This window comes from Macadamia integrifolia, unplaced genomic scaffold (assembly GCF_013358625.1).
Source record: "Macadamia integrifolia cultivar HAES 741 unplaced genomic scaffold, SCU_Mint_v3 scaffold1316, whole genome shotgun sequence".
NCBI classification, from domain to species: Eukaryota; Viridiplantae; Streptophyta; class Magnoliopsida; order Proteales; family Proteaceae; genus Macadamia; species Macadamia integrifolia.
Genome location: NW_024868157.1, coordinates 105350 through 132463, shown reverse-complemented (window position 1 = coordinate 132463; position 27114 = coordinate 105350). Strand labels below are relative to the sequence as shown.

Below are 27114 nucleotides of genomic sequence, written 5' to 3'. Positions count from 1 at the left end.
TGTTGTTCTCCAAGTGTCAAATTTGTTGTTAGTTACACTCATTTGCATTACCCTGAAGTATCTATGAAGAAGAGAAGCAGACTTATATAACTAATTTACAAGCAGGCGATGAGCATAATCTCAGTTTCTCTACTTGCTGTCAAGAGCTGGTCAGATTTCTCTTCATTGTTCTTCATTGGGTTACTGGAGGTATTGCTCCAGAAGGCTTATCAACTTGAAATTATTATTGGATTAGTGGATTACTTGACGGATTTGTGTTTTAGTAATGTTTTTTTTCTTTTGCAGGCAGTAGTTGCTGCTCTCTTCATGAATGTATACATTGTTGGTTTAAACCAGCTGTTTGACATAGCAATAGACAAGGTGGTTCATGTGAATATATGACTAATTTAAGTTACAAATCCAACTTGTTACACTTCCACTTAAAGAAAAGCATTTCAGAAATTGAAGTACCTAGTAAGGATGGTCTACCTATATCATTAGGTACACATAAGGAGACCAATGCTGAGGATGGTTTGACACTGCTTTGGAAACCGAAATTCTGAACCTTGAAATTTACTAAACCAAGAGTTAACTAGCTTGTAATCATTATATGCCATAATTATCCCCACTTGTTGACAGTCTTTTCATCATGCTCCTGTATTTATCCAAACAGTTGATGACAGAGGTACCGGTGACTTTATTCTCTTGTTTTGGCCTAGGAGAACACCTAACTGACATGTTTTGCTGATGGGATCTCTTCCATGCTCAACCCTAGTCCCCTGGGCATCTTTGCCATGTGTTCATTGGTTGGCCATTCTTTTGTGGGCTACCTGATGCTTATTTTAGATGTCCTGAAAGAAGAGGTTTATGAACCGAATTACGCTCCAACTAGCTAGTGGGCACACAATCTATGGATCTCTGTATGTGTATAAAAATTTATTGGTTTACCTTGCTGACAACGGTGAAAACTATGTGACTCAGTTCTTTGTTTCAGGTTAACAAGCCATATCTTCCACTTGCATCTGGAGAATATTCTGTTAAGATGGGTGCCACAATCGTTCTTTCTTTCGCCATTATGGTATTTTTTATTAAAGATTATTTTATTGAGCAAATCTTCTTAGAGAGTAGTTCTTACAAGTTATAACAAGTTTTCATGTTCCTGTAATAATCTCATTTTGCATGGTGAACTGCATAAAGTACAGTTCAATTAGGAAGTTGCTTTTTTTGAGGAATTCTTGTTCATTTTCCTATTTCTTTTGAACTTCCGGTCTTCTTTTATATGGTCCTTTATAAAAATTTATTTTTCCTTCTTTCACAAAGTATCATTTTATTCTGTCATACACTCTTCTCCCAATTTCTATACACGTATTAGATATCATGCATTTTGATCTTTCTCTTCCATATAACTGCCCTCTACTATATCATTGTGTAGTAGGGTTCAAGGTTCGAGATCTTGTCTCGTTTCGGTATTTCGGTGGATTCATGACCACTGTAATACCGAAATTTCGGCGAGATTTCAGCCGAAATTATGTATTTTTTTTTTGTTTGGGTTGGCTGTTTCGGTGGTCAAATGGTGGTATTTTGACATGAAACTTGGTGGGTAGCCTATTTTAAGGTTAATAAACATCTAAGAACATAAAAATGCAAAAATATTAGAACATGATATTGTTTTAGAGTTGTACTTTTGTTTGGCAGCAATCGTCGAACTGTTATGAAAATTGTACCTACTTTATTGCTAGAACAAGATGTAATATGATAGTAAAACAAATAAATAATGCATTTAAGCCATGAACAAACATACATCAACATTAATTAGCTAATATTTAGAGTATTAGAGTAGTATACTATGCGACTCCCTAACCCACAAGTCCCAACTAAAGTCAAACACTGAGCTTGTAACTTACACAATAGTACAACAGTAATCATAATGACTATGTAGTATCTACTATCTACTGGAAAGAACTATGACGGCCTGGCTGGATTCCATGCTCAGTACGATGGAATTGACGTGTATTTTCCTCTAACTGCATCACAAATGCATGCCACATTATAGTCTGAGAGAACAATCGAACGTAGTTCTCCATAGCTGCCAAAAAGACTGAGTCATCTACATACTGCAGGTAACATATCCGAGGGTATGTATCACCACCATAATATGAAGAAGAAGAACCCGCCATTGAGTTATTGTCAACTGATGGTTCCGGCAATATGTACGGGTTGGCTGGGTATGAGAATAAACTGTCCACAAAGCCACTACCTTGTGATTGGGTCTGGGAGCCATAGTCAGTACTACTATTAGGAATGGATGAACCAGATGTATGCCCCATCCCAGTGAATTGACCATAAGGTCTATGATACTGCGACTAGGTGCTCTCTCCAGTAAATGATGGGACATGCCATTGCCCACTCCCTCTACTCTCACTGTCCGAATGACTATCCCCTCCACTCAAACTTATTCCGCCAATAGAAGTAGATAGACTATCAATGTCCATACAATCTTGTTGCCCTTCATCGAATCGGCGATGAGGCACTCTACTGTAACCTGAACTCCTCCCTCCACCTAATAGACGTGCACCATGATTAGAATCTTATTTGGCATTCTCAAACTGACTCTCCATAGTGAATCGCACCAGCTCCGGCTGTGGATCGTCCTGTTCATACTGCTCTCAAACTCCTTCAAATCTATCACCACCATCTCTCCCATCACCATCATCACCATTATCACCATCACCATCATCACCATCACCATCGTCATCACCATCACCATCGTCATCACCATCACCGTCGCCACCATCATCACCCTCTTCATCACCTCCTCCATCTCCATCACCATCACCATTATCATCACCATCACCACCATCACCATCATCACCATCACTATCACCATCACCATCACCATCACCATCACCATCATCACCATTACCATGTGTCTATGTATGTGGCTATATCTGAGTCTGGGTGTGGGTACGACCACCCGATGAAATGGACCAATCAATCATCTTTGTCATCATCATCATCCCTACCAGGTGCAGGCTCGAATGGTCGAGGGGTCTGTGAATGTATCTTTCCATCTGTAGCCATATAATCATCAACATTGACCACCATCTCTCGCACTAGATATGGGTCCGGCCTACCTCCCGGCTGATCCATCAACGGCTTGCCTCTATCCCTCACCTAGTCCACCAGAGGATCCTCATCATCTGAGTCGATCTGGAAAACATCAGCCAACTCAATTTGGCCCCTATCATTATCCTGACCCATGCGTATGTGCTGCATCCTCAGTCTCATATTATAATGCACATACACCAAGTCATTCAAACGTTGTGAACCTAATCGATTCTGCCTCTTTGAATGGATGAGTGAAAATGTGCTCCAATTTCTCTCACAATCAGATGCAGAACATGTCTGGGAGAGTACTTTGATGGCAATCTTCCTCAATTCCGGAGATGAACCCCCATACAACACCCACCATTCAACTGCATTATAAGTTATAACAAGTGTAAAAGATTATTTATGTTCCAAAACACTTAACACTTGTATAAGTAACATACTAAAATTTGGAATTCATACCAGGATCACTATTCGTACGACCTGCATATGCGGCAGGAACCCTGAAGCTGCCTAATGCATCCCTGAATTCTTTCGTCTATAACAAATTTACAAATAGGACCCTAGTTAACAACCATTGTACTGAAATTTAGATTCCTAGAGTATAATAGTAATAGTAGTACAAAACTAACCTCAATATTGGCTTTGGCTTTGATTGTAACTTGGCAACCACTGCTTTACTGCTTCTAGAAGACCTGGATCCAATGCAAGTCTCTTGCTGTACTGATACCTAATAGTATGCTGAAATGTGACAAAACATATTATTGTCAATGTGAACATTAATGCATTTTTATATCACATAAAAGAATGTCTTCAGCTTTGCTTACCAGCCTTATGCAACGGATGCGAAAGCTGGCGCTCCGAACAGTATTCTATTATTTCCATAAATTCCTACTTCCATGTTGGTTGGCAACATAGACATTTTCCTTCATCATTGCAATAGCAGCCCATAGGCTTGGCAAGGTGGGTTTGAAAGCAGAATCCACCAACTTCAACATGCCAACAATTAGTGCCAAGATTTTAACCACTTTACCCAATCATGTCCAAAACTCCTTTGATGAAATGGTTGCCTATGCCTCCCTACCACCAGCTGATCCTACTTCCCTCCAACCAAACCACTCCTTAGATGCGAACATGTTTCGAAGACCAACTTTCTTGGATTCAATACTCTAGAGTGCAATATAGTTGGTAGTAAATCTTGTGAGACCGGGCCTGACCAAGTCACCCCCGCACTTCTCCCTCAATAGGTTCAATGAAAACCCATGATTATAGACAAATGTGCTCACTTGCCTAGCCCTTTCAACCACAGTTTGCACAATTTTCAGTTTCCCCATGTCCTTCAACATTAGATCAATGCAGTGTGCTGCACAAGGAGTCCAAAAGAGTTGGAATCTAGAGTTGTTCATCATTTTAATTCCGGCATTCTTGTAGTTACTTTCATTTTCAGTCACAATCTGAACAACATTTTGTATCCCAACTTCTTCCACAACATCCTTCAAAGCTTGTAAATATATTTTGCATCCTTTCTTTCCTTGGATGCATTAATAGATTTTAAGAAAATGGTTCTCCCATCACAATAAACCATAAAATTGATGGACTTTCTCATGGGTCCTATCCAACCATCACACATTATGGTTACCCCATAGCTCTTCCATATGACTTTTAACTCATCAATATATGCTTTCAACTCAGCCTTCTCCTTAGGCAAATATACATTCATCACCTCATATGCAGTGGGCCCTTTTATCCCTGGACCGGCCTTAGCCACAACATTAAGCATCGGCTGGTAATAGGGACTTGTGGTGGCGTTTGCTAGGATGCTATGAAATAACATCCACTTAGACACAACCTCCAACATAAGCCTTCATGTCTCCCCACATCCCCTTTATCTTACGCTGCTTACTACCCTTTTTCCTATTCGCACGGGGATCCTGTTGTAGAATGGGGTTCACAAGAGGTGGAACCACTGGAGGTGGAGGTGAAGTTGGGGCTGCCCTTGTACTCTGTGATCTCCTAAAGGGCAAAGGGATCTGTGAAGATCCACTACCTCCTGCTCTAGATGGACCAACTCCTCTATGTTTACGCCTTTCCATCTCCTCATGAAGACTCTGTTGGCTCAATGCTTGCACATACACTGGGTCATCACTGTCATCACCGCCATCATCATTATATCGATGCACGGGAGCATGTAGTGCCTCCTCAAACTCTATCATCGTCTTCTTCTTTGCTGCTTTTCTCTAATTCCCCCCATCATGTCTTCAGCTATGGCCTTGGCAATATGATTAGGCATTTCTCTGCATCTAGCCACATTTGAGTAATTTCCAACCAGTTGCTTAAGTCTTGTGGCCCCACCACCCATAAACCTCTTATGACAGTAGTTGCATTTTGTATGCCTCTTATCGCCATCAATCGGCTCTCCGTGTTTCCATGCAATCTCTCCACTATCACGACTACTATCATGTCTCCCACCTCCTCTCCCTCTTCTCCCGCCTTCCTCATCGCCTCCTTTAGCCATTTTATGTCACCTTGATGCTAATGCATAGAAAAAAGAATGTCATTATTAACTTACAAGTATATGGTAGCTGCTTATATTTTATTCTTACATAAAATTATTTTTTAATCAATTTTAAAAAATATTTTAATGACATAATACAACAAAATCAAAGATGTTATAACATAACAAGCATATAGTACGCTCCAAAACACTTTAATATTAATCTCCTATTTTTCTTTTATTTTTAAAATCAAAACAGAAATTTTCCCTATTTTTAAAATTATTTTTCAATTATTAATCTATTTTTCATATTTTTTGAAAATTAAAATAAATAATTACCGGCTGGAAAAAAATTTCACTCTGATGGAGTCGTAGAACAGCTATTGGTGACTAACATATTTATAGTTGACAACCATCAAAGCAATATTTGTCATAAAAAGTAACAATTTATGTTAATGGAAAATGACTTGGGCTAGGCTGCTTATGTAATTGTTGTGTTTTAAATAGGGAGCTGTGGTGTAGTTCAAATCTGAGGCTAAAGATGGGCTAAATTGCACCTCTGTTGAAATATAACTAAGTTATTGGTTATGAATGCACTTTTCATCCCGCTTTCACCTATAATATCATTTCATTTGCCCTTACAGTTCTTTTTCATCCTTCCATTATCATGTTTTGCCATTACCTTGACATATTTCTTTCAAGAAATCGAGACAACATGCTCTTGCTTGTCAGTCTTTAATGTGCACTAGTGATGGGTTCTAGAAGCCTAAGGGATCAGGTTTCAGAAACTCAGTTAAACCAGAATTGCAGTGAATTACATGTGATTAGATTTAAGAGAAATTCGATAACTAACAGTCAGAAGTTAAGATGCTGGAAATATTCTGGTTGAAGGTGTGTATTATAGTGAGGAACAATCCCTCAAAAGATGATTCTGATCCAATGGTTGGATCTGGATCCACACAGGAATTTTACTGAAGGTAGAACTCTTGATTAGGGTTTCCTGGTCAAGGGATCAATCTCAGGTCTATAGGGAACTCAAAACAGTATTTAAGAATGATTAAACAGCAATATAACCAGGCAATTACAATAGACCAGAGACCAGTTTAAGAGCAGAGTTATATTCTGATCTATGGATCTGAAGCAGGGTTTAATAGTAACCACTAGTAATATTAACTTCAGGTACATAGGGGTACTAGCAGAATAAGGCTCTTATGCTGTGATACGAAGATAACTTTTGTAACTGTTGGAATAATGGATTATTGTAATAATGGGGTTTTAGGGTTATTTTCCAAACGGACCCTTAAGACCTTTAGGGTTTTATTTTGTTATAAATAGAGAGGCTTGTGTCCATTAATTGACACATCATATTTTTCCCAATTCAACATGGTATCAGAGCCTCTCTCCGCAAACTCTCTTTTCTTCTTGCTCTCTAAACCCTAACCCTAACTAATGCAGAAGTAGGTTACAAGTAAACTGCCCCAGCAGTTTATAACCCCAAACAAGACAAATAAGACTAGGAAACAAAGAAATAAGACCATCAAATAAACCCCCAAGGATACAATACTAATACAGGAGCAAAACCAGCCCAAAACCCAACTCGATAGGAGAGAGAAAGACTTGCTATAGAGCTGAAGAGAGAGAGAGGTGTGGCCAGGTCTGTAGGGCTCCAATTGAGCTGCACTGTTGGGCGTAGGTAGTCCTTAGGAAGGGTACAAAAACCTAAAAATTTGAAGGACTTCCAACGGTTGGTAGTTGAGATATTCACTTTCTTGAAAATTAGCAACTGGTAGCCTTGAATGGTTCTTCCAAGATGGATCAATTGATCCACTAATGATGTGGAACAGCCCTAGCAAGACCAGGCATATCAGACTTTAAATGGAGGAGATATTGGAGATCTATTGGACTTCAAAATTGAAATTCCTTTGCTGGTCAATTCTGATTTAATAGGGCTTGACTGATCTGAAAACTCTCTTGGAAATCTCACAGCAACAATAATTAAGAATAGAAAATAGTAATGGAAACTAAGAAGAAAAAACAAGATGGAGGGTTGAGAAGGATGAAAGATAATAAAGGAATAGGTATCTCACCCCTCAGGTTTTGGGTATCACACCCCTCAAAGGTTTAGGTATCTTACCTCTCAATAATAACTTTTAACTAAAGAGTAATCACTCCATAATTCATTTATTCAAATCTGAGCATTATGTGTACATAAGCTCCTTTATTTATGGAGGGCATACTAGCAATCCTAACATAACTAGGAGCTAGTTTCCAAATGGTACTAGACACTCCTAGTGGGACTAAGACTCATAATAGGACTAGGACTATAATTCCAGCATGGAGTAGGACTAGAACTCCAACATGGAGTAGGTAACTAACTAGTCATTCACTAATAGAGAAACCTAAATTGACTCAAGTTGAAATAACAAAGGAAATAGACTCAAAACAAGACTCTAATTAAACTAATGAATTAAATCCCGTTTTCCTACTATCTACCCATATTTGAGGCCTATTAAAGTGGCCCATTACAAAGAAAACCTGTGGGATCAAAGGCCCAACACATACATAACCCTAGCCAAGGCTTATTTGCAATAAAATAAGTCCATTAAGTGACTTATCTACATCACTAACCCTAATCACCGCCCTCCATCCTTTACCGCCTCCCCTCTCTCCTCTCTCTATGAGAACTGCCACCGGCACTGTCACCTAGCCACCACTGCCTAGCCCCATCGCCACCGCTCGTGAGTCTCTCCTCTCACGGTCCCCTTTCCCATAGCTTCTCTCTCTCTCCTTGCGGTTCTTTTTGCTCTTTTTTTTTTTGTGAGAACTCCTTTGTTTTGATTCTCTTAGAGATCTTCCCTCGGTGGTGAGTTTCTTCCCACCCTGGGGATGTTCTAGTTTGGAACCCTAGCTCTTCTCAAATTTGTATGACGTAATAGATTTGGACGATTTATAGCTTTTGATTGCTTTTGGGGTCAACACTTATGGCATCTGAAGAATTTGACACATTGGTTCTCCAGAAGGAGGGAGTCGTCCCCTTAATAGCGACTACCCTATCTTCCCTACTAGCTCCATCAAGTTGGATGGGAGCAACTATCTGATGTGGTCTCGTTCCTACTACCTGTCTATTGCTGGCCGAGGTTATGCCGGTCTTCTTACAAGTACCTTTGTACGCCCTCTTACTGTTGGTGTCCCTCGGGGCAAATGGGACGCTGCTAACTGTCTGGTAATGCCCTATCTTATCAATTCTATGGCCCTTTCTATTTCTAGGGCCTATTTGTTGCTTGATTCTACTGCCCTAGTCTAGAAAGCTATGAAAGGAACGCATTCTCAAGTTGGAAAGAGTGCCCAGTGTTTTGAATTGAGAAACTCATGGGCTACTCAGAAGGACCTAGCTGTCTCCTAATATTATTCTGGACTGCAAGGGTTGAGGGATGTGGAATGAAATTGATTACTATGGAACCTATTAGCCTGTCTGTGCTATTGATGTTGTAGGTTTTAAGAAGCGTAAAGAAGAGCTCCCGCTTTTATGATTTCCTTGCAGGTCTAAATGTGGAATTTCATCAGATTAGAGAAAATATGCTTAATCGTGATCCCATTCCCACCCTTAAGCAGGTCTTTTCTCTGATTCATACTGAAGAGAAACTTCGATCTGAGATGCTTTAGGATGTGTTTGGTTACATAAATCCCTAATGGCATGTATCGGTTTTGGCAATGGTTCCACAGAGTGTTTCTGAGGACTCGTTATTTTTTTTTTTTAATATTGTCAGAATAATTGTTTGGTTAACCATAAATCTGTTGCGTGAATCTACCTGAAAAACTGTTTGGTTACCCTAAGTCTTTCAATTGGATTATGTGGAATCAGTCTTAAAAATTATTTGGTTACCCTAAGTCTGTCAGTTGATATTATTTTGAATTAGCCTAAAAAGCATTTGTTCCCTACTATTTTAGTTACGGATGGGTAATATTAATATTTATATTATGTTTACACTGTATAGTTTATTATGTATGTGTTGAAGTGAAGATTAGCATAAGGATATGCATTCCAAGAACTTAACTCAAATATTCAGAATGAAAAATAGCTTAATAAATATTTCGTGTACCTCAACTCTACATATTTCCAATATTTGGAATTTTAGTACAAGTTATAAAAAATTTAAGTAGATGCTTTAGTGCCAGGATCCTTGTCTTTCTCTCTTCCTCTTTGCTCTTCTCAGACTACCTCACATGCTAAGATTAAGTCTTTTTATAGCATCGAGAATGTCCTTCAATGTCCATGTATGCTGCTTACACAACCTTGTTTGTTGCTCGGACGCTCTAATATGGCTCTGAGGATTTTCTGTAGATATTCTGTGGATGGACGTGGTGTTGGTATGATGGTAGTTTAACCCTTGACAGTATTCTCTGCTTATTCATTTGAAGACAAAGATACTTCATCTAAAAATTCAAACATCCCACAACCTTTATTTTTTTTCCCTTATAAACAAGTATAAAACATAGTCTTAAATAATTTCACAGATCCTTTGGTACAAATGTAATAATTAAAAAATGGAAGTTGTGTAGTCATATTGTGGTGGAATGTGGACAACACCAAAAATATAGTCCTTTATCTGGGCCTTGAGTGCACCTTCGAACCTTACATTACCCTTTTCCACATTTACACATTTTGAAGATGTTCACCCACATATAAAAATGAATTGTGTCTAGGGCACTTGAAGAACCTACGTCCCAGATTAGTCTCAGTATTAGATGTGACTACTATACATTTTCCACAGCAAATGTTACATTTGGACAAGGTTTCCATCTGTGGTCCAACCCAATACAATAGCAGTCTTTTAAAAAAATATGGATACAAAGGAGACCATATTCCAATAAGGCACAATATAATCCAAAATTCATCAAAGGATATGCAAAAGATGTAATAGATTAGAAAGATATTTGAAACCAACTAGTTACATTAAGGGATGTTTAAGTAACTTGTAACACCAAAAATTTGAAGACATCATCCAGTCAATATGACAAATATAACCTACATAAAGATTGTTCATTAGCTCAAACAGTAATAAAGTTGTCATAACAAAAAAATTATAGATGATTAGCCACCGTTAAACACAAACCACTACTTTTAGTTAACTACCATAAAGTCCAAATTAATTATTTTCAAAGGAACTAGTCCACCATAACCTTCCAAACACCCAAAATGTCCAAATATCCACCCGATCATCAGTGTAAGGCAATGTTTTCCTCGCTATTTGGCATATACAAATGTTTTAAAAAGCATGGAGGGACCCCCATCGACCCTACTGCTGTGAATTCCTTCAATGACTACATTGAAGATATTGGCACGACCAATCTCCGCTGGTCTGGCGCCAAATTCACTTGGCATAACCGCAGATCTGGTTCTGACAGGATTGCCTGCAAGCTTGATAGAGTCCTAGGCATCCCATCCTCTTTTGCTACCTTTGATCTCCCGGAGATCTCGGATCACTCCCTTATCTCCCTCCATATGTTTCCTCCCTCCTTCTTCGGTCCCAAACCCTTCAAATTCTTTGACATGTGGACCCTCCACTAGGATTTCCTTCCCATTGTCCGTGAGGCTTGGAATATTCCTATCCAAGCTTTCTCCTCCACCCTTGTAGCTTTTGCTAGAAAGCTTAGAAATGTCAAAGCTGCTCTTAAGAACTGGAATTCCTCTTCCTTTAGCGACATCTCGGGTTGTCTCCTCTTGCAAGGCTAGACTCTAGGTTACTTAAATTCTCCTTCTTACCTCCTCAATGCCAGTCTTGCTGAGGATGAGAAGTCAACCGACAAAGGGCTCTCCTCTCTCCTAGCCCATTAGGAAAGTGTCATCCGTCAGAAATCTAGAATTGAGTGGCTTGAGCTTGGGGATTCTAATTCTTCATTCTTTCACAGTTCCCTCAAAGCCGGAGCTAATTCTAACTTCATTTTTCTGCTCACGTCCTCTAACAGCTCCATCCTCCGCAACCCTGAGGAGATCAAGTCTGAAGTTGCCTCCTACTTCGCTCATCTCTTCCATCCTCCTCCCTCTATCTCCCCTATCTCCCTCCCCAATGATTTACTCGACAAATTTATACCTGACCATCTTCTCCCTTCCCTCCATTCTATCCTAGTATCCCCTCTGAGGATGAAATCTTGTCGGACATCCTCTCCCATAAAGCTAATAAGGTGTTGGGGATATGCCCACACTCCTAATCAACCTAAAGTGGTTTTGATGATAACAAACAAATGGACTAAATTAACAATATACTCTTAAGTAATGTTTAGCGAGTAATAAGTTAAGCATGGAGAAATCAAGCTTGAAGAAGTCAAGTTTTGGACAAGTCAAGCACCATAAGTTAAGCATAAAGAAGAAAAGCTCAATACATTGGGTCAAGACAAACCTGTCTTTAGAAGACTCTTTGAAGAAATGAAGTCATTGAGACTTGAGAGCTTACTATAAAGAAGAGTGAAGATCCAGTGTAAGTCTCTAGAATTGCTTGTAATTGTACACACACACACACTCATCGGGTGTTTTTTCTCTTCCATACTCAATCACCAAAGCCATTGAATCTCTCATCTGCTCCCTCCTCTGGAAAGGTAATGAGTCCTCCAAATTCCTCCACCCTATCAGCTGGGCTTCCCTTTGCCTCCCGAAATCCGAAGGAGACGCATTAAGGAAGTCAATACTGTGGGCATCCTTAAGCTCATCTGGAAGGTTGCATCCAAACAAAATTTTATTTGGGTCTCTAGTGTCTACCCTTCCCTCCTCAAGAATGATTCCCTTTGGACTACTTCTCTAGGCCCTGATGCCTCTTGGGTTTGGCTTAACATCCTTAACCTGAGATCCATTGCTCTTGGAGCCATATCCACTTCCATTGGTAATGGCTCCTCTACCTCCCTCTTATTTGACCCATGGCACCCCTCAGGTAAACTCTTCTCTACCATCACCCCAGAGTCATTTATTCCTTTGGTTTGGGTAGAAATGCCTTCATCTCCTCCGTTATCTCTTTAGATGGTTGATCCCCTCCCTCCTCCTCCCCCTCCTTGTGGACATTTGGTCTTCCTTTCCCCCTTCCCCCTGGCCATAAGGGAAGAGAAGAGAAAATCACCGGGCTCCTTCACCTCTTCCTCGGCCTAGGACTTTGTCTGTTCCAAAAGCTCGCTTGTCCTTTGGCATAAAACCATCTGGTTTAAAGGCAATATCCCTTGCCACGACTTCACGGCTTAGCTCACCATCCTCAATTGCCTCCCAACACAGTCCTTTCTCATCCATCGCCACATCCATGTCCCTCGTCTTGTTGCCTTCGTTGGAATGGGTCAGAGGATGTGGACCATCTCTTCTTCTTCTGCCCATTCTCCTCTATCATTTAGAAGAGTCCTTAAGCACTACTAGCCTTCTAATAGAAGAATCCTCCCCCCTTAGTCGAGAATGGATCCAGGTTGATATGACAGTGGCTCTACCATTTGCGACACTACCAGAAAGCTTGCATTTTGCGCCATCATATACCACCTCTAGATGGAGCGTAATCTCTGTAGATGGACATCCAAATCCCGGTCTTTTGATATGATTTGGAAGGCCATTTACTTTGATGTTGGCTCTAAATTGTCCTCCCTCCATTACCGTATAGTTAGAGTTACCCCAAGGAATAGGTTCATTGTTGTCTCCTTGGGCTTCCCCTCCTTTATCCTTCCCTCTGTTGTGATGGATTGACTCTATGTGGCAATTTCCCCCCCTTTTTTTCCCCTCTTGTAGGGGTTGCTCCCCCTTTTTTGTTGGCTTTTGCCTCTCCCCCATCTTTCCCCCTTGTATATTCTTTCCTCTCGTAATTAATATTTTATTCATAAAAAAAAAAAAGACCAAGACCCGTAGTAATAAGGAACATGTTGGCTTTAAAGAAGCCTCTACATTGGCTGTGAAAACAGCGCTTATCATGGTGAAAGGCATTTTGGGTATTTAAATAATTGGTATCAACTGATGGTCTCTTCACGAGACTTGTAGGGTTTCGAGTTAACTGTTAACGAACTTGGAATCAAACCAATCGGAGTCCGTATGACCAAGTTATGGCCGCTTGAACACTGCTCGGTCAAAAAACCCACCAAAACAGGCTACATAAGCCATTCTGTCCGAATGCTGGTGGCATCAATCGGCACCAGTTGGTCACTAGTGGATTGGACCAGCTGCCGGTCGACTGGCTGACGATTGGGTTGGGTGAATCGCCTTGCAATGGCTAGTTTTAACGGCTATTTTTGCAACGGCTCTTTTGGGTGGTTGACTGGCACCCATGGAGGTCAACCGGTACACCCAAAATATGACCGTTTGAGTGAGAGTTCTTGCATAGTTTTGTTCCCTCATGTCAACTATAAATATCTCTAATACTGTTAATTATTTATCAATAATTCCTAAGCATTGGAGACTAATTTCTAAAGCATTTGAGGTGAAAAATATTCTACACTTTCCTTGAGCTATTGGTCTACACTATCTACACAAGTAAGGCTCAAGGATCTTCTCAAAGTCTTCAACCTCATCATACTTTAGCAAGTTTATTGAAGACTAGTGAAAGGTGCATTCTGCTCATACTTACATTTTATTTTTGTACGGTTGCACCACGCAAAGAGGTCACTTTAACTTTATTCTACTATTGTTTTTGTATTAGTCCAAAAGTTAGGTAACTCTATTATTGAACAATTGTTAGTACACATCAGTCTAAACCGTACTTAGGGTGATGTGTAGAGTCCTCTTCTCCTCAAAAGAGTTGTAAGGTCCCTCTCTATCTGTGAAAGAGATTGTACGGATCCTTTTATCCTTAAGATATTCTGTAAAGGTTTTCCTTCCTACCTATTGTACTGAAAGGGAAGAGCTAGTGGAATACCTTATAAATGGAACTTATAGGGGTGGACTAGACTCGGATTTAGTCGAACCATTATAAATCCCTGGTTTTGTGTGATTTTGCTTAATTTTCTTATTCTACATTTTTGAATTTGCAATCACATATGGAAACATTAAACTAAAGAATTTAAAAAATCCACTAGTCTAACCTATTCACCCCCCTCTAAGTTATTTTATAGGCCCCCCGGCCCCAATGGCTTCAACATGGGATTCTTCTCCTCTTGCTGGGAAATCATTAGAACCAATCTTGTGATAGCCATCCGTAGCTTTTTCCTTAATCCCTCCCAGATGAAATCTATCAATCATACCTTCCTTTGCCTCATCCCCAAGCTTGAGGGTGCCTCATCCAGGGTTTAAAGTATCGGTCCGTATCGTATACGTATCGGCCCTTACCGATACGATACATGAAAATTATAAAATTTTTTGTATCGATATGCACCGATACTCACCGATACGCACCGATATGCACCGATATACACCGATATGCACCAATACGTGCTGACACTCTATGGAAAATTTAAAATCAAAGTGAAATGTACGTTTTGGTATGTATCGGTATGTATCGGTATGTATCGATTGATACACACCAATACGTACCGATACAGTCATAAAATGGCCAAGATGGATAATTTTTTGAGGTGTTTTTGTTCCAAAGTTGCTGTCAACCATTTTTCTTGCTAACTAAAGTGGAAATCAAGGTTGGTAACAAGGATTTTACATTTATGGGACAACTACAAACCTTGGATTCTTAGTGCGATACTCTCAATTTACTGATTATTCATAATACATGTTATATATAGCTTTTTTAAACTATTTTTTTATGCAAAAGTGTATAAAAAAGTGTGTTAGATCAAACACCAAGAAATACGAAAAATAAAGAGACAATAGGTCCGCACGACACAGAGATTTAACGAGATTCACACACCAGGGTGGTGCGCTATGTCCTTGGGCGAAGAAGAAGATGTTTCACTATGCAGAAGAGAGATTACACCCAAGCAGCGGCGAGAAAACTCGCCCTGAAACCCTAGCTCGAAAAACCCCCAAAATATAATGACTTTCTCAACAAGCAATAGTACATTATATATACTCCAAGTCGCAGGTCAACCCATTGGGTCGCGGTCGATCCGGTCGAACCATACCTATCGGCCCAACCCCTTTGCTTCTATCACAAATCTCAGAAAACTTCCCATTCGGGTAGCCACCAAAATATGTCAGAGCGGGTCAATCTTCAAAATGGGTGAAGAATTCGAGACAAACTTAACAAAGTGTTTCCTATCCATTTATGTGCGTATCTTTAGCGTATCTCCGATACGATACCCTCCGATACGTATTTTAATTTTGGCAGACCAATACGACGACTGATACCGATACTTTAATCCCTGGCCTCATTGATGGTAGATTTCAGACCCATCTCTCTTTGTAACCTCCTTTACAAGTTCATTGCCAAGATCCTTGTCAATAGGATCTAGTCTGTGGTTGACTCTCTGGTCAGCCCCAACGAATCTGCCTTTATTGCAAGTCAGAACATAGCTGGCAAAATCATCCTTTGTCATAGAATTTTCCAAGGGTTTGAGAGGAAATCCCACCCTGCAGCTGCCCTCCTCAAGGTCGACATCCACAAGGCTTTTGATTCCATCCGGTGGGACTTCATTTCTGAGGTCTTGCTCCAAATGTCATTCCCCCAAACTTTGTCCAGTGGATCCATGCCTGTATCTCCTCCCCCCAGTTCTCGGTCTTGGTCAGTTGTAGTCCTACTGGATACTTCCCCTCGGTTGGTATAAGGCAAGGCTATTCGCTCTCTCCCTTCCTCTTTGCCCTCGCCCTTGAGGTCCGTTCTAGATCCATCCAATCTTTTATGAACCTCCACCTGATTTCCCCTATCCCTAAGTGCAAGTCCATTGGTCTTACTAGTCTCTCTTTTGCTGATGATCTCATGGTCTTCTCCAAAGCAGATACCTTGTCTATCTCCTTCATAATGGCCTCACTAAACCTTTTCGGATCCCTGTCTGGTCTCCGAATCAATTTGATTAAATCCCATCTTTTCTTTATCGGTGTCTCTATCACGGTTAAGGAGTCCCTTCTCCAGCTTACTGGATTTACCCTGGGATCTCTCCCTGTCAAGTATCTTGGCCTCCCCCTCATCTTTTCCTGCCTCGCCCCCCACCACTGCACCCCCATGCTTGATCTCATGAGGAAAAGGCTCCAGCTCTGGAAAGGCAAACTCCTCTCTTATGTAGGTCACCTTGTGCTGGCCAGACCAATGATCCAATCCATGTACCTTTACTAGTCTAACATTTTCTCGCTCCCTAACTCTACCTCCAAAGCGATTGTATCCATCCTTTGCTCCTTCCTCTGGAAAGGAGCTAAGCAATCAAAATTCCTCCACTTGATCAATTGTGCTGATGTCTGCCTTCCCAAAGCTGAAGGTGGCCTGGGTCTTCGAAGGGTTAAGGATAACATTTCGGTGGGTATCCTCAAACTCATCTGGAAGATTGTGTCCAAATATAACAGCATCTGGGTTTCTTGGGTGTGCTCCATTCTCCTCAAGAAAGAGACTTTGGAATGTCCCCCCTTCCTCAGATACCTCTTGGATCTGGAGAAAGATTTTTGGTCTAAAACAAACTGCCTTTATTGCTATCTCCTCCTCCATAGGGAATGGAGCCTCCACTTCCCTCTGGCTTGACATTTGGCACCCATCGGGTGTCCTTTCTACTGTCAATGCCTGCACTGTTTATTCCTTGAGGATCCCTAACTTAACCAAAGTTAGCTCCATTATCCTAAATGGGACTTGGATCCCCTCCCCTTCTAACTCCCCCCATTGAGGCCAATTGGGCTGACCTCCCCCCCTTTCCCCTATTGCTGAGGACAAAGTATCTTAGATGGCTTCGCCTTTTGGCTTCTTGTCTTCCTCCTTCGCTTGGAACCTCATCAGTCCCTCTGCTCCCCTTGTGCCTTGGTACAACATTATCTGGTTCAAAGTTCATATCCCCCGCCACAGCTTCACTACTAGGCCGGTCTACAACTGCCTCTCACCTAATCCTTCCTTATTCATCGCCATATCTATCTCCCCTTCGTGCTGCCTCTGCTAGAATGGCACCAAAGACAGAGATCATCTATTCTTCTCCTACCCCTTCTCTGCTTTCATTTGGAAGAAAGTCCTCACTCACTGTTGGCTACCAGAAGATCAATCCTCCCCTTCAGTAGAGAATGGATCTGGGTTGACATGACCTTCTCGGGTCCCTCCATTTGCGATACCTCCGGAAAGCTTGCTTTCTGTGCCACCATCAACCACCTTTGGATGGAGCATAGTCTGCGTAGTTGGACGCCCAACTCTTGCTGCTATGATCAGAGTTGGACTGCCATCTATTTTGATGTTACCTCTAAGCTTGCTTCTCTCAAGCCTAAACCAGTTAGGAACACCCAAAGGAACAGGCTCATTGATGTTGCTTGGGGTCTCCCCCCCTCGATCTTATCTTCTGCCCACTCCCATGTTGACTTGCACCCCCCTTATTCCCCCTATTTTTGGTTCTCTTGTGGGCTAGTTGCTAGTTGTTCGCTTGCTTTTGTTTTGTAGCCCTTTTGTGGCTTGGCTTTCCTTGCCCTTTTTTTCTCCCCCCTTGTATGTTCCTTTCTCTTTAATGCATTTATTATTCATCCAAAAAAAAAAAAAAATTATAAGACAATGCTTCTTAGAGATTATTACAGTAATCAATTAATGAATTTTGTTTTGATGGGGTAGTAGGGAGAGATAATTACCTTGAATTCAGACTATACATGCCGGGGTGCATTGAATCTTGTTTCCACGGCGTTACATCCTAACCCACTATTTTTTTTTAGATTATTTAATTCCTTCAATCTGGCTTTCCAGATCCTATAGTGATTTCGACATCGTTACATCATTTGATATTGATCTTTTATTGAATTTGATACAGACTGCCACGGGTCTTTCCTGAGACCATTGTCTCCACTTCTTTCACTTCTGTGGAAATTTTAAAACACTCCAGCATAAAATGAGATACCTCACTAGGTCAAGAAGCAATGCCACGTTGCCTTGACTGTGTTATGTCCTCTATATCCGTTCTTTTAAAGACAATATGACAAGTGTAATTAATATAATCACTTTGTTGTCCTATGCTGTTGTTAGCCTTTTAGGAGACCTGTGCTTCCCCTTTCGAGAGAGTGGATTTGGGTGGGTATGATTTTTGCTGGTACCTCTATTTGCAATATCACTGCTAAACTTGCCTTTTGCACATAAACAATAAATATTTCAAAGTCCAAGTATTGTATCACATATTCCAAACAAAGATAAAAGGGTCAATTAGAATCATCCATTGTTTCATCACTCTCATACTCAACATCTATAGCTCCTACCATCCAATCGTTCCACATTTTGTCAGCTATGTTCTTTTAGAATTGATCCCAGTTCACATTTTCATAATCTTTCCCATCATTATAATCGTCATCATCGTCCACCACTGTAATTGTTTCTCCTTGCTTGGTTGCCCACTGGAACTAGCCTCTGCTTCTTCTTCCGCAAGAAACTCTTTTTCTTCTTTAACACTTTTTTGTGTCAGAATTTGATTATGTTTGATAACACATGCAAGCACAATCTTGCTCTGCGTCTTCTATGGGTATTCCAGTTGATTTTTCAATATCTTAAATATGGACTTCAATAGTCGGAACGCACATTCAATTACATTTCTTAACTTGGAATGCCGCAAATTAAACAGTTCCTTCTTATCGGTGGAGATACATTTGAGCTGCGCCACTCTTTCAAATGGTAACAAACATTATGATATGGTTTCAAGAAGCCCCTTTGGTTGGCAAACCCAACATCAACAAGATAATATTTACCACGAGGTACCGCAATCTTTCCTTCACCATCCCGGTGAAGAACATCGTCCAATATTCACGAATCGGATGCCAATCCTTCTCACCCAGAAAGTATGTATGTGAAGCCCATGTCAAAGTCACAAACATCTAAGATATTTTGAGATATATTTCTGTGCCTATCATGAAAGGGCCGATGTTGGTCAACCGGTACCCATGCAGGGACATGTGAACCATCTATAGCTCCAATACAATCTTTGAAGTATGGGTAGAAGCTTCTACGATTACCAAAGATTCGCTCATGCGTTGTGGTACTAGGTGATTTCTGTAGTATTGGGTACAATTTTATTATTGCACCCAGTACAATATTAAAGTAGCGGCTTACAGTCTCACCAGAATGGCCAAAATCATGTAGTATCTTTCGGTTCTTAACATTATGGTCAATGGTTTGTAAGAACATTACTAATTTCTCCTCCACTTGTATTGTTGGGCTATCAGTAAGAAGGCCCGTCTGCAGCATCAAATGACTTAAGCTAAAGAATGCTTTCCTGCTCATTCTTATGATGCTCCGATATGTGTGTTTAGATACACCAATAACTCTCTCTATCTTGATAAACCCGCTGAGAGTCTGACCACGTTATGGTTGTTTGTGAAGAAATAGTTTTCTATAGTATTCCACTCTTACAGCGACAGCAACAACCACTAAGATAATGACTTTCTTGCGCTTCTCATCAAACATCTATTCAAAATCCATTTATATGTTGATCTACAAATTCACGATGACGGAAACTATCTATTGAACAAATAAAAATATAAATAGGACTTTGCATCTTGTAAGTAAGAAAATCACTAAAGCTGGAAAGCAGAGAAGGCGATTGGGGGTCACTCTATATATTAAAAGTGAATGAAGATATAAAATTCTGATATTAGTTGTAGCTGTGGTATAAAAATATTAAATTCCTTTCATTTACATATCAACTACCTTTCATTTAAATGCTCTTCACAGTTATGTTTTGTTGATTTTTTGAATCTTCTATCCTTTTGCCTTCCTTTCAAAGTCCGGAACTCTTCTACTAAAAACTGTTGGAGTTTATGTAATATGTAATAAGGGTACTTTAGGAAGGTGCTCTGATGCAAGAACCTTCAGGAAGGATCGTCTTGCTTTCGCGCGAATTTGTCTTGAGGTGGAGGCTATCGACCCCCTCCCCTCTTCCATCACCGTCCATGATGGAGAAGATTTCTCTTTCCAACAACCTGTTCAGTATGAGTGGATGCCTCCTCACTGCCACGTTTGCAAGGTGTTTGGCCATAATTCAAAGGCATGCTACAATGCCTCTCCATTGGTTCCCCCTGTCGACATGCATGCTGACTTCTTAGGCCCAATTCAGCAACCCAACCGTGACCGCTCCGTGATGTCTGAAATTAGCGGCAGAACCTCTTTTAGGCCTCCGGCAAGGGTTAGAAGACTGAATAGAAGAGGAAAGAATCGCCAAAGGCCTCCCGCTGACGATTGATTACCCCATTCTGCCGGAAAATCTATGGTCGGGAATTGGTCCTTACCTGAAGGACAAAACCGCTTCACAGTCCTGGCCGATTAGACTGACGCCAGTGGCGACCACCAGTTGCTTGTCGTAACTGAAGACGTTGACGTGCAAGCCAATGTTGTTGTGGAGCAGACCCTGTTATCAAAGATACCTCTGAATGTTCTGATGGCAGAAGCTCTTCTGATGATGCCTTTTCCAACGCCTCGGACTCTTCTTCCGATGGAGATACCTCGGACACTACCGATGATTCACTGGGCGATGAGAACAGCCATGATTCCTCTCACACGTCGTCTTCGGCTTCTCTGAAGATCACTCCCCCAAATAACCCCAAACCCTCTTTTTCTATCTTGGCATATGGCTCTGTAAATCTTGACACGTCGACCAGGCCCATCTCGGATGGAAGCCCCCCTGTGCCAAAGCCCAACTATGAGCCCACCATCTTGACTAAGCCCACTAGCCCTACTGTTAAACCAAATGCCCATCTCCTTTCTACGCCTGTGGCCCAGACCCAGCTTCTTGCGGATCTGGGTGTGGATTTGGCCTTGACCCACCCTTCCATCATCCCTTCTTCTCCGCCCGACACCCTTATTTCGCTTGCTAGTCCAAAGCCAAGGCTTAAAAAAGGCAAACGCCCAAACGTCGTGCCTTCAGGTCTGCCTCGGCATTCTCCACATGGCCCTGAACCCCTTCAGCCCCCTTTGCATCACTCCTATCAGAGAAGAAGCAGATCCCGAGCTCCCCCTGTGACTCTCGGCTCCTCTCCTCGGGAGTCTATGTTGCCTTCCCCTGATGTTGCTTAATAACCCATGGCATTATTTGGAATGCAAGGGGTCTTAACTCCCCTTCCAAACATGCCTCTGTGAGGTCCCTCATCAAAGAGTCCAGATCCTCCTGTTGTATCCTAGAATCCCATGTCAAGGAATCAAATTTATCCAAAATTATGTCCACTATTGTGCCTGGCTGGAATTTTGCTTTAAACCACTCCGCTTATCCTAATGGGCGTATCTGTTTCTTGTGGGAGCGCACTAAGCTAAATGCCAACCTCATATCTTCCTCTGCCCAATTTATGCGTCTCTCCATCTCTGATTCCGCTTCCGACTCTCTTTTTTCTCACCTTAATCTAGGCTTCCAACCGCCCTGCTGACTGTGACACCCTCTGGAATGATCTTGAGCTTATTGCCAATCAGATTGGGCATCTTCCTTGGGGCATGGGGGGATCTAAATGCCATCAGATTCTCTCACGAGAAGTAAGGAGGTGATACCTTGGATAGTATGAGTATGGATGCCTTAAACTCTTGCATTGAGGATATTGCAGTTGAAGACCTAAGATGGTCTGGAATAAAATTCTCATGGAACAACAAGAGATCTAGCCAAGCCAGAATTGCTTGCAAATTACACAGAGTCCTAGTCAATGAAGCTTGGCTCCATGCCTTCCCCTCTTCCCATGCTACTTTTAGCACCCCAAACATTTCTGACCATAGCCCCATCTCCCTCCAAATTCAGCCCTACACCTCCTTTGGCCTTAAACCATTCAAATTTTTTGATATGTGGACCTCCCACCCTGATTACCATTCCATAGTTAAGGAAGCCAGGTTGAAGCCCGTCCAAGCCTTCTCCACCCCCCTCCTTGCCTTGGCTAGAAGGCTGAAGAATGTCAAAATGGCTCTCAAAGCTTGGAATACTAACTCCTTCGGGAACATTTATTCTCAAGTTAATGACTGCAGGAACAAGCTCTCCTCCATCCAGATCCAGTTGCAGTCTGATCACCTCAATTCCTCCTTGGCTGATGAAGAGAAGATTGAGGCTGCCAATCTCACTTCACTCCTTGCTCAAGAAGAGAGTTTCATGAGGCAGAAATCCAGGATTAATTGGCTTGAGCTTGGGGATTCGAACACAGCCTATTTCCATAGATTAGTGAAAGCCAAAAATAACTTCAATTCTATCACTAAGTTATTTTTTTCGGATGGCACTCATGTTGACAAAGTAGATGAGATTAAAGGAGTTGCAGTTGACTACTTCAAGAATCTCTTTATGATGGACTCGGCCCCCCCTTCCATCCCGGATTACCTCTTATGCAAGTTTATTCCGGACGGCATGCCTGATTCTTTAAGAGCTATCCCTACTGATGGAGAGATCACTTCTGCTATTCTCTCACAAGGCTCCGGGGCCTGACGGATTCAACATGGGATTTTTTTCCTCTTCCTGGGATCTCATCAAAAGTGATATGTGCAGTTAAGAGCTTCTTTTACAATCCCAGTCAAATTAAAGGGATTAGTCACACTTTTCTTTGTCTTATTCCAAAGAAAGAGGGAGTTGAAGAGATGAAGGATTTCAGGCCGATTTCCCTTTGCAACCTCCTTTACAAGTTTATAGCTAAAATTCTTGCTAATAGAATCAAGCTTGTGGTTGGTGACCTTGTTAGCAACAACCAATTGGCCTTCATTCCCGGAAGAAACATTGGAGACAACATCTTTCTTTGCCATGAAATTGTGAGAGGCTTTGACAGGAAATCTCAATCCTTAGTTGCCCTTCTGAAGATAGACATCCACAAGGCCTTTGACTCTCTTAGATGGGACTATATTGGGTTGGTATTTAACATGTGATTCCCTCCAGTCTTCACAAATTGGATCCATCACTGCATTGCTTCCCCCTAGTTCTCAGTCTTGCTAAAGGGAGTCCAGCTGGCTACTTCCCTTCTTCTGTGGGTATCAGACAGGGTTGTCCCCTTTCTCCTTACATCTTCCGCCTAGCAATGGAAGTTCTATCAAGGAGTTTGCAGCTAGCCACTGACCAAAATCTCATTGCAGCCATTCCTAAATGCAAAGCCATCAAGCTTACTCACCTTGCATTTGCTGATGACTTGATGATCTTCTCCAAAGCTGATCCTTCTTCTCTTGGGAACATCATGATGTGCCTTTCCCAATTTGCTGCTATGTCAGGGCTTCAGATCAATCCGGAAAAGTCTCATCTTCCTGGATAGGATCTCCGATTCAGCGAAGGCCTCCCTCCTGGAGCAAATTGGTTTCACTAAGGGCCATCTTCCGGTGAAGTATCTTGGGCTCCCTCTCATTCTTGCTAGGCTTACTGCTCATCACTACACTCCTATGCTGGACCTCATCAGGAAGCGTCTCCAACTCTGGAAAGGGAAGATCCTATCATTTGCAGGCCGGCTCGAGCTCATTAGATCAGTGCTTCAAGCCTCCTACATATATTGGTCGGGCATCTATGGGTTACCCGAAGCCATCATCTCCAAGTTGGAATCTATCTTTGCCTCCTTCCTATGGAAAGGTACTGAGTGCTCTAGATTCCTTCGTCCTATTAGCTGGGCCGCTGTCTGTCTTCCTAAAACTGAAGGGGGGCTTGGTTTGAGAAGGATCAAGGATGTCAATAAAGTAGGTATCATCAAATTGGCTTGGAAGATCATCTCCAAAAAGAAATGTATTTAGGTAGATTAGATCTATTCGAACCCCCTCAAATCGGATTCCTTTTGGACTGTTAGAGCCCCAGTAGATGCCTCTTGGGTTTGGCGTAAAATCCTTGCCACCCGGGCAACCTTATCTTCAGCCATCATTACCCAGATTGGTAATGGGACCAACACCTATCTTTGGCCCCGACCCTTTGCACCCCATGGGAATCCTATATCACTCTTTGAGCTCCAGAAGGATTTATAATTCAGGTCTCTCCAAGTATGCTCTTGTGGCTGATATTCTCTCTTCAGGCAACTGGACCCCCCCCCCCCCCAGCCCATTCTTTGATCCAACTTGAGGATATCTGGAACTCCCTGCCGATCATCCCAGCTAGCCATCATTTGAGGTTGGACATCATCCTTTGGAAGCCTTCAACCTCCAAATCCTTCACCCCTAAAGCAGCTTGGGAGTTTGTTAGAGCTCATGGTTCTCCCACCGCTTGGCACCGTCTTATTTGGTTCAAGCACCACATCCCCCGCTAGAGTTTCACTGCTTGGAGAGTTTTCACTAAATCTCTTCCCATAAACCATTTCCTCATTCAGAGAGGCATCCCAGCTAATCCAATGTGTATCCTATGTGGCACTGAGACGGAGACTATTGAGCACTTGTTCTTTAACTGCAGTGTCTCTACATCCATATGGAAAGGAATTCTTAGCAAATGCTGGCCAGCCAATAGGAGGATTCTCCCCTTCCATTGTGAATGGATTTGGGTGGATATGACTTTTCAGGGAAAACTATCTGTGACATTGTGGGCAGACTTGCCTTCTGTGCTACAATAAATCAGATTTAGATGGAAAGGAACTATAGGAAATGGACCTCCAACTCTCGATCTCTTGATAAGATTTGGAGCTCCATCTCCTTTGATGTAAAAAACTAAAGTCTCTCGACTTGCCACCACATGTATTCCCTCCCCTAGAAACTGTTACATTGTAAATTCCTGGGATCTTTCGAGCTCCATCATCAGGAATAGTAATGCTCTGTAAGCTTCTTTGCTTCTCCCCCTCCCCTTTTTAGGGGCTGTAAGTCTTTTCTCTTTTCGTTTGGTAATGAATTATTTATTCACAAAAAAAAAGTTGTTTTTTTATCTTTGACCTCCACAGGGGGCATTATGTAATTTTCCTATCTTAAGGCCAATATAGTTGAGGAGAGCATTCAACCCTCTCACTTTTTGCTCCCATTTCATTTCCTCTTCTCTCCTTCCTTTCTCTCCTTTATCTTCTTCCCTCATCTCTAACCCTAACATTCCTTATTTCTAACTTGGTATCAGAGGTTGTACAAGGGTTTGGGAGTCGATTAAGCATCCTTGTTCCATTCTTCAAGTCTCTCTTGGAAACCTAGAAACAAAGGGGTCCATTAGAGGCTATATTATGTAAGAAAAGTATATAAGAAGACCTAATCGAGTTCTAGAATCCACTTGAAGATACTTCGAGGGAGCTTGAAGGACAAGGACCATTCAAAGTCCAAACTGAGAGGAAGAGCTCTTCCCTGGGTTACCGCTAGCCAGAGCTTCCATTTCCTCTTTCTCTCTCCTCCGACATTGGTTGGGGATGTGACCTAGCTGGAAAGGATCGCCCAAGGGTCTTGTATGACCCCTCTAAATCTCGATTGCTGAGTAGGGATGTAGGAGCACAACTCCATCTGCCACTTGTTGCCAGGTATCGGTTTTTCCCTGTTTTGGGTTGTTTTTTGGCCTGAAATAGCTGGTAGTGTAATTTTTGGTTCCATTTGTTGGATGTGTTCTATCCTATGATGCTTGTATGTGAGTTTTGGATGAAGGTCCATAGTTAGAAGTGAGTTTTGTTTATGTTCTATTAAAATTTCATGCTTCATTAGTATGCTGGAATTTTTATGTCCTGAGAAGCAGTTTTTTTGGGGCTTGTGTTGCCTTTGGTTTGGATCTCCTTTTAGGTTGTTTCTAGGAGCATTATTCCATCATGTCTGATCTCACGGAACCTATGGAAGCCGTTGGGTGGTCGAGTAGTACCAACCTCAGTTCGATTGTCTTTGATAATCCAAATACTCAGATTTCTCTTGTGAAGTTGGATAGTACCAACTATTTGGATTGGTCACCCTCTATGAAGCTATCCTTAAGGAGTAGTGGGAAGCTCGGGTACATTACTGGGGTTATCAAGGCTCCCGCTGTCAATAGACCCAGGGTATCGGAAATGAGGAATTGCTAACTCTATGGTTATGACTTGGCTACTTTTCTCCATGGAAGTTGAAACGGGCAGGGGATTTATCAGGAAGGAGACTGTAATACCCTACTTCTTAAACCCGGTCTGATTTCACGGTTGACCCGGTTTAACTATGCAGGACCCAAACCGGAGAGAGTTAGAGCGGGTTCCTTATGGACTATGATGGCAAGGGTGACCTTAAACACCGGCTGGCCTGACAAGTCCGAGCCAGTGCCAGAAGAGACGGGAGTACCCAAGCCGTGTACATGCACCTATCATAAGGCCATGTACGGATAAAGCAGGTATTGTAGCCGTATATTAAGGTGTATACGTATATTACATCGTATGCCAAGGGTGGGGTTCGCGCCGAGGCCCGAACTTTGTCAAAATTCCAAGTTTTGGCCCTCAGGTGGGTGGACAGGTGGGTGCACCCACCCACCTGAGTGACCCATCCATGTGAACTATTTAGTTATTTAAGAAGTATATATATAGCATTTATGATTTTCTTTTCTTTTCATTTATGACACTTGTACATTGGTGAGGATAGTAAAGAGGAGAGAGAAAAGAAAGGAAAGAAGAAGAGAAGAGAAGGAAGAGGAAGAAGAGAAGGATTTCGGCAGCACCGAGGCTCGAT

General features: G+C 41.7%; 1 protein-coding gene across 4 annotated transcripts in view; it reads left to right on the top strand.

Annotated features, from left to right (window-relative positions):
• Positions 1-27114, top strand: part of LOC122063411 (homogentisate phytyltransferase 1, chloroplastic-like) — an 80211-nt gene that overhangs the window by 9153 nt on the left and 43944 nt on the right. For all 4 annotated transcript variants that reach the window (XM_042627119.1, XM_042627118.1, XM_042627116.1 and 1 more), the window contains exons 3-5: positions 106-189; positions 286-360; positions 974-1057. In XM_042627119.1, coding sequence (XP_042483053.1) covers positions 106-189; positions 286-360; positions 974-1057 — 243 coding nt within the window. The remainder of the gene's footprint in view (positions 1-105; positions 190-285; positions 361-973; positions 1058-27114) is intronic.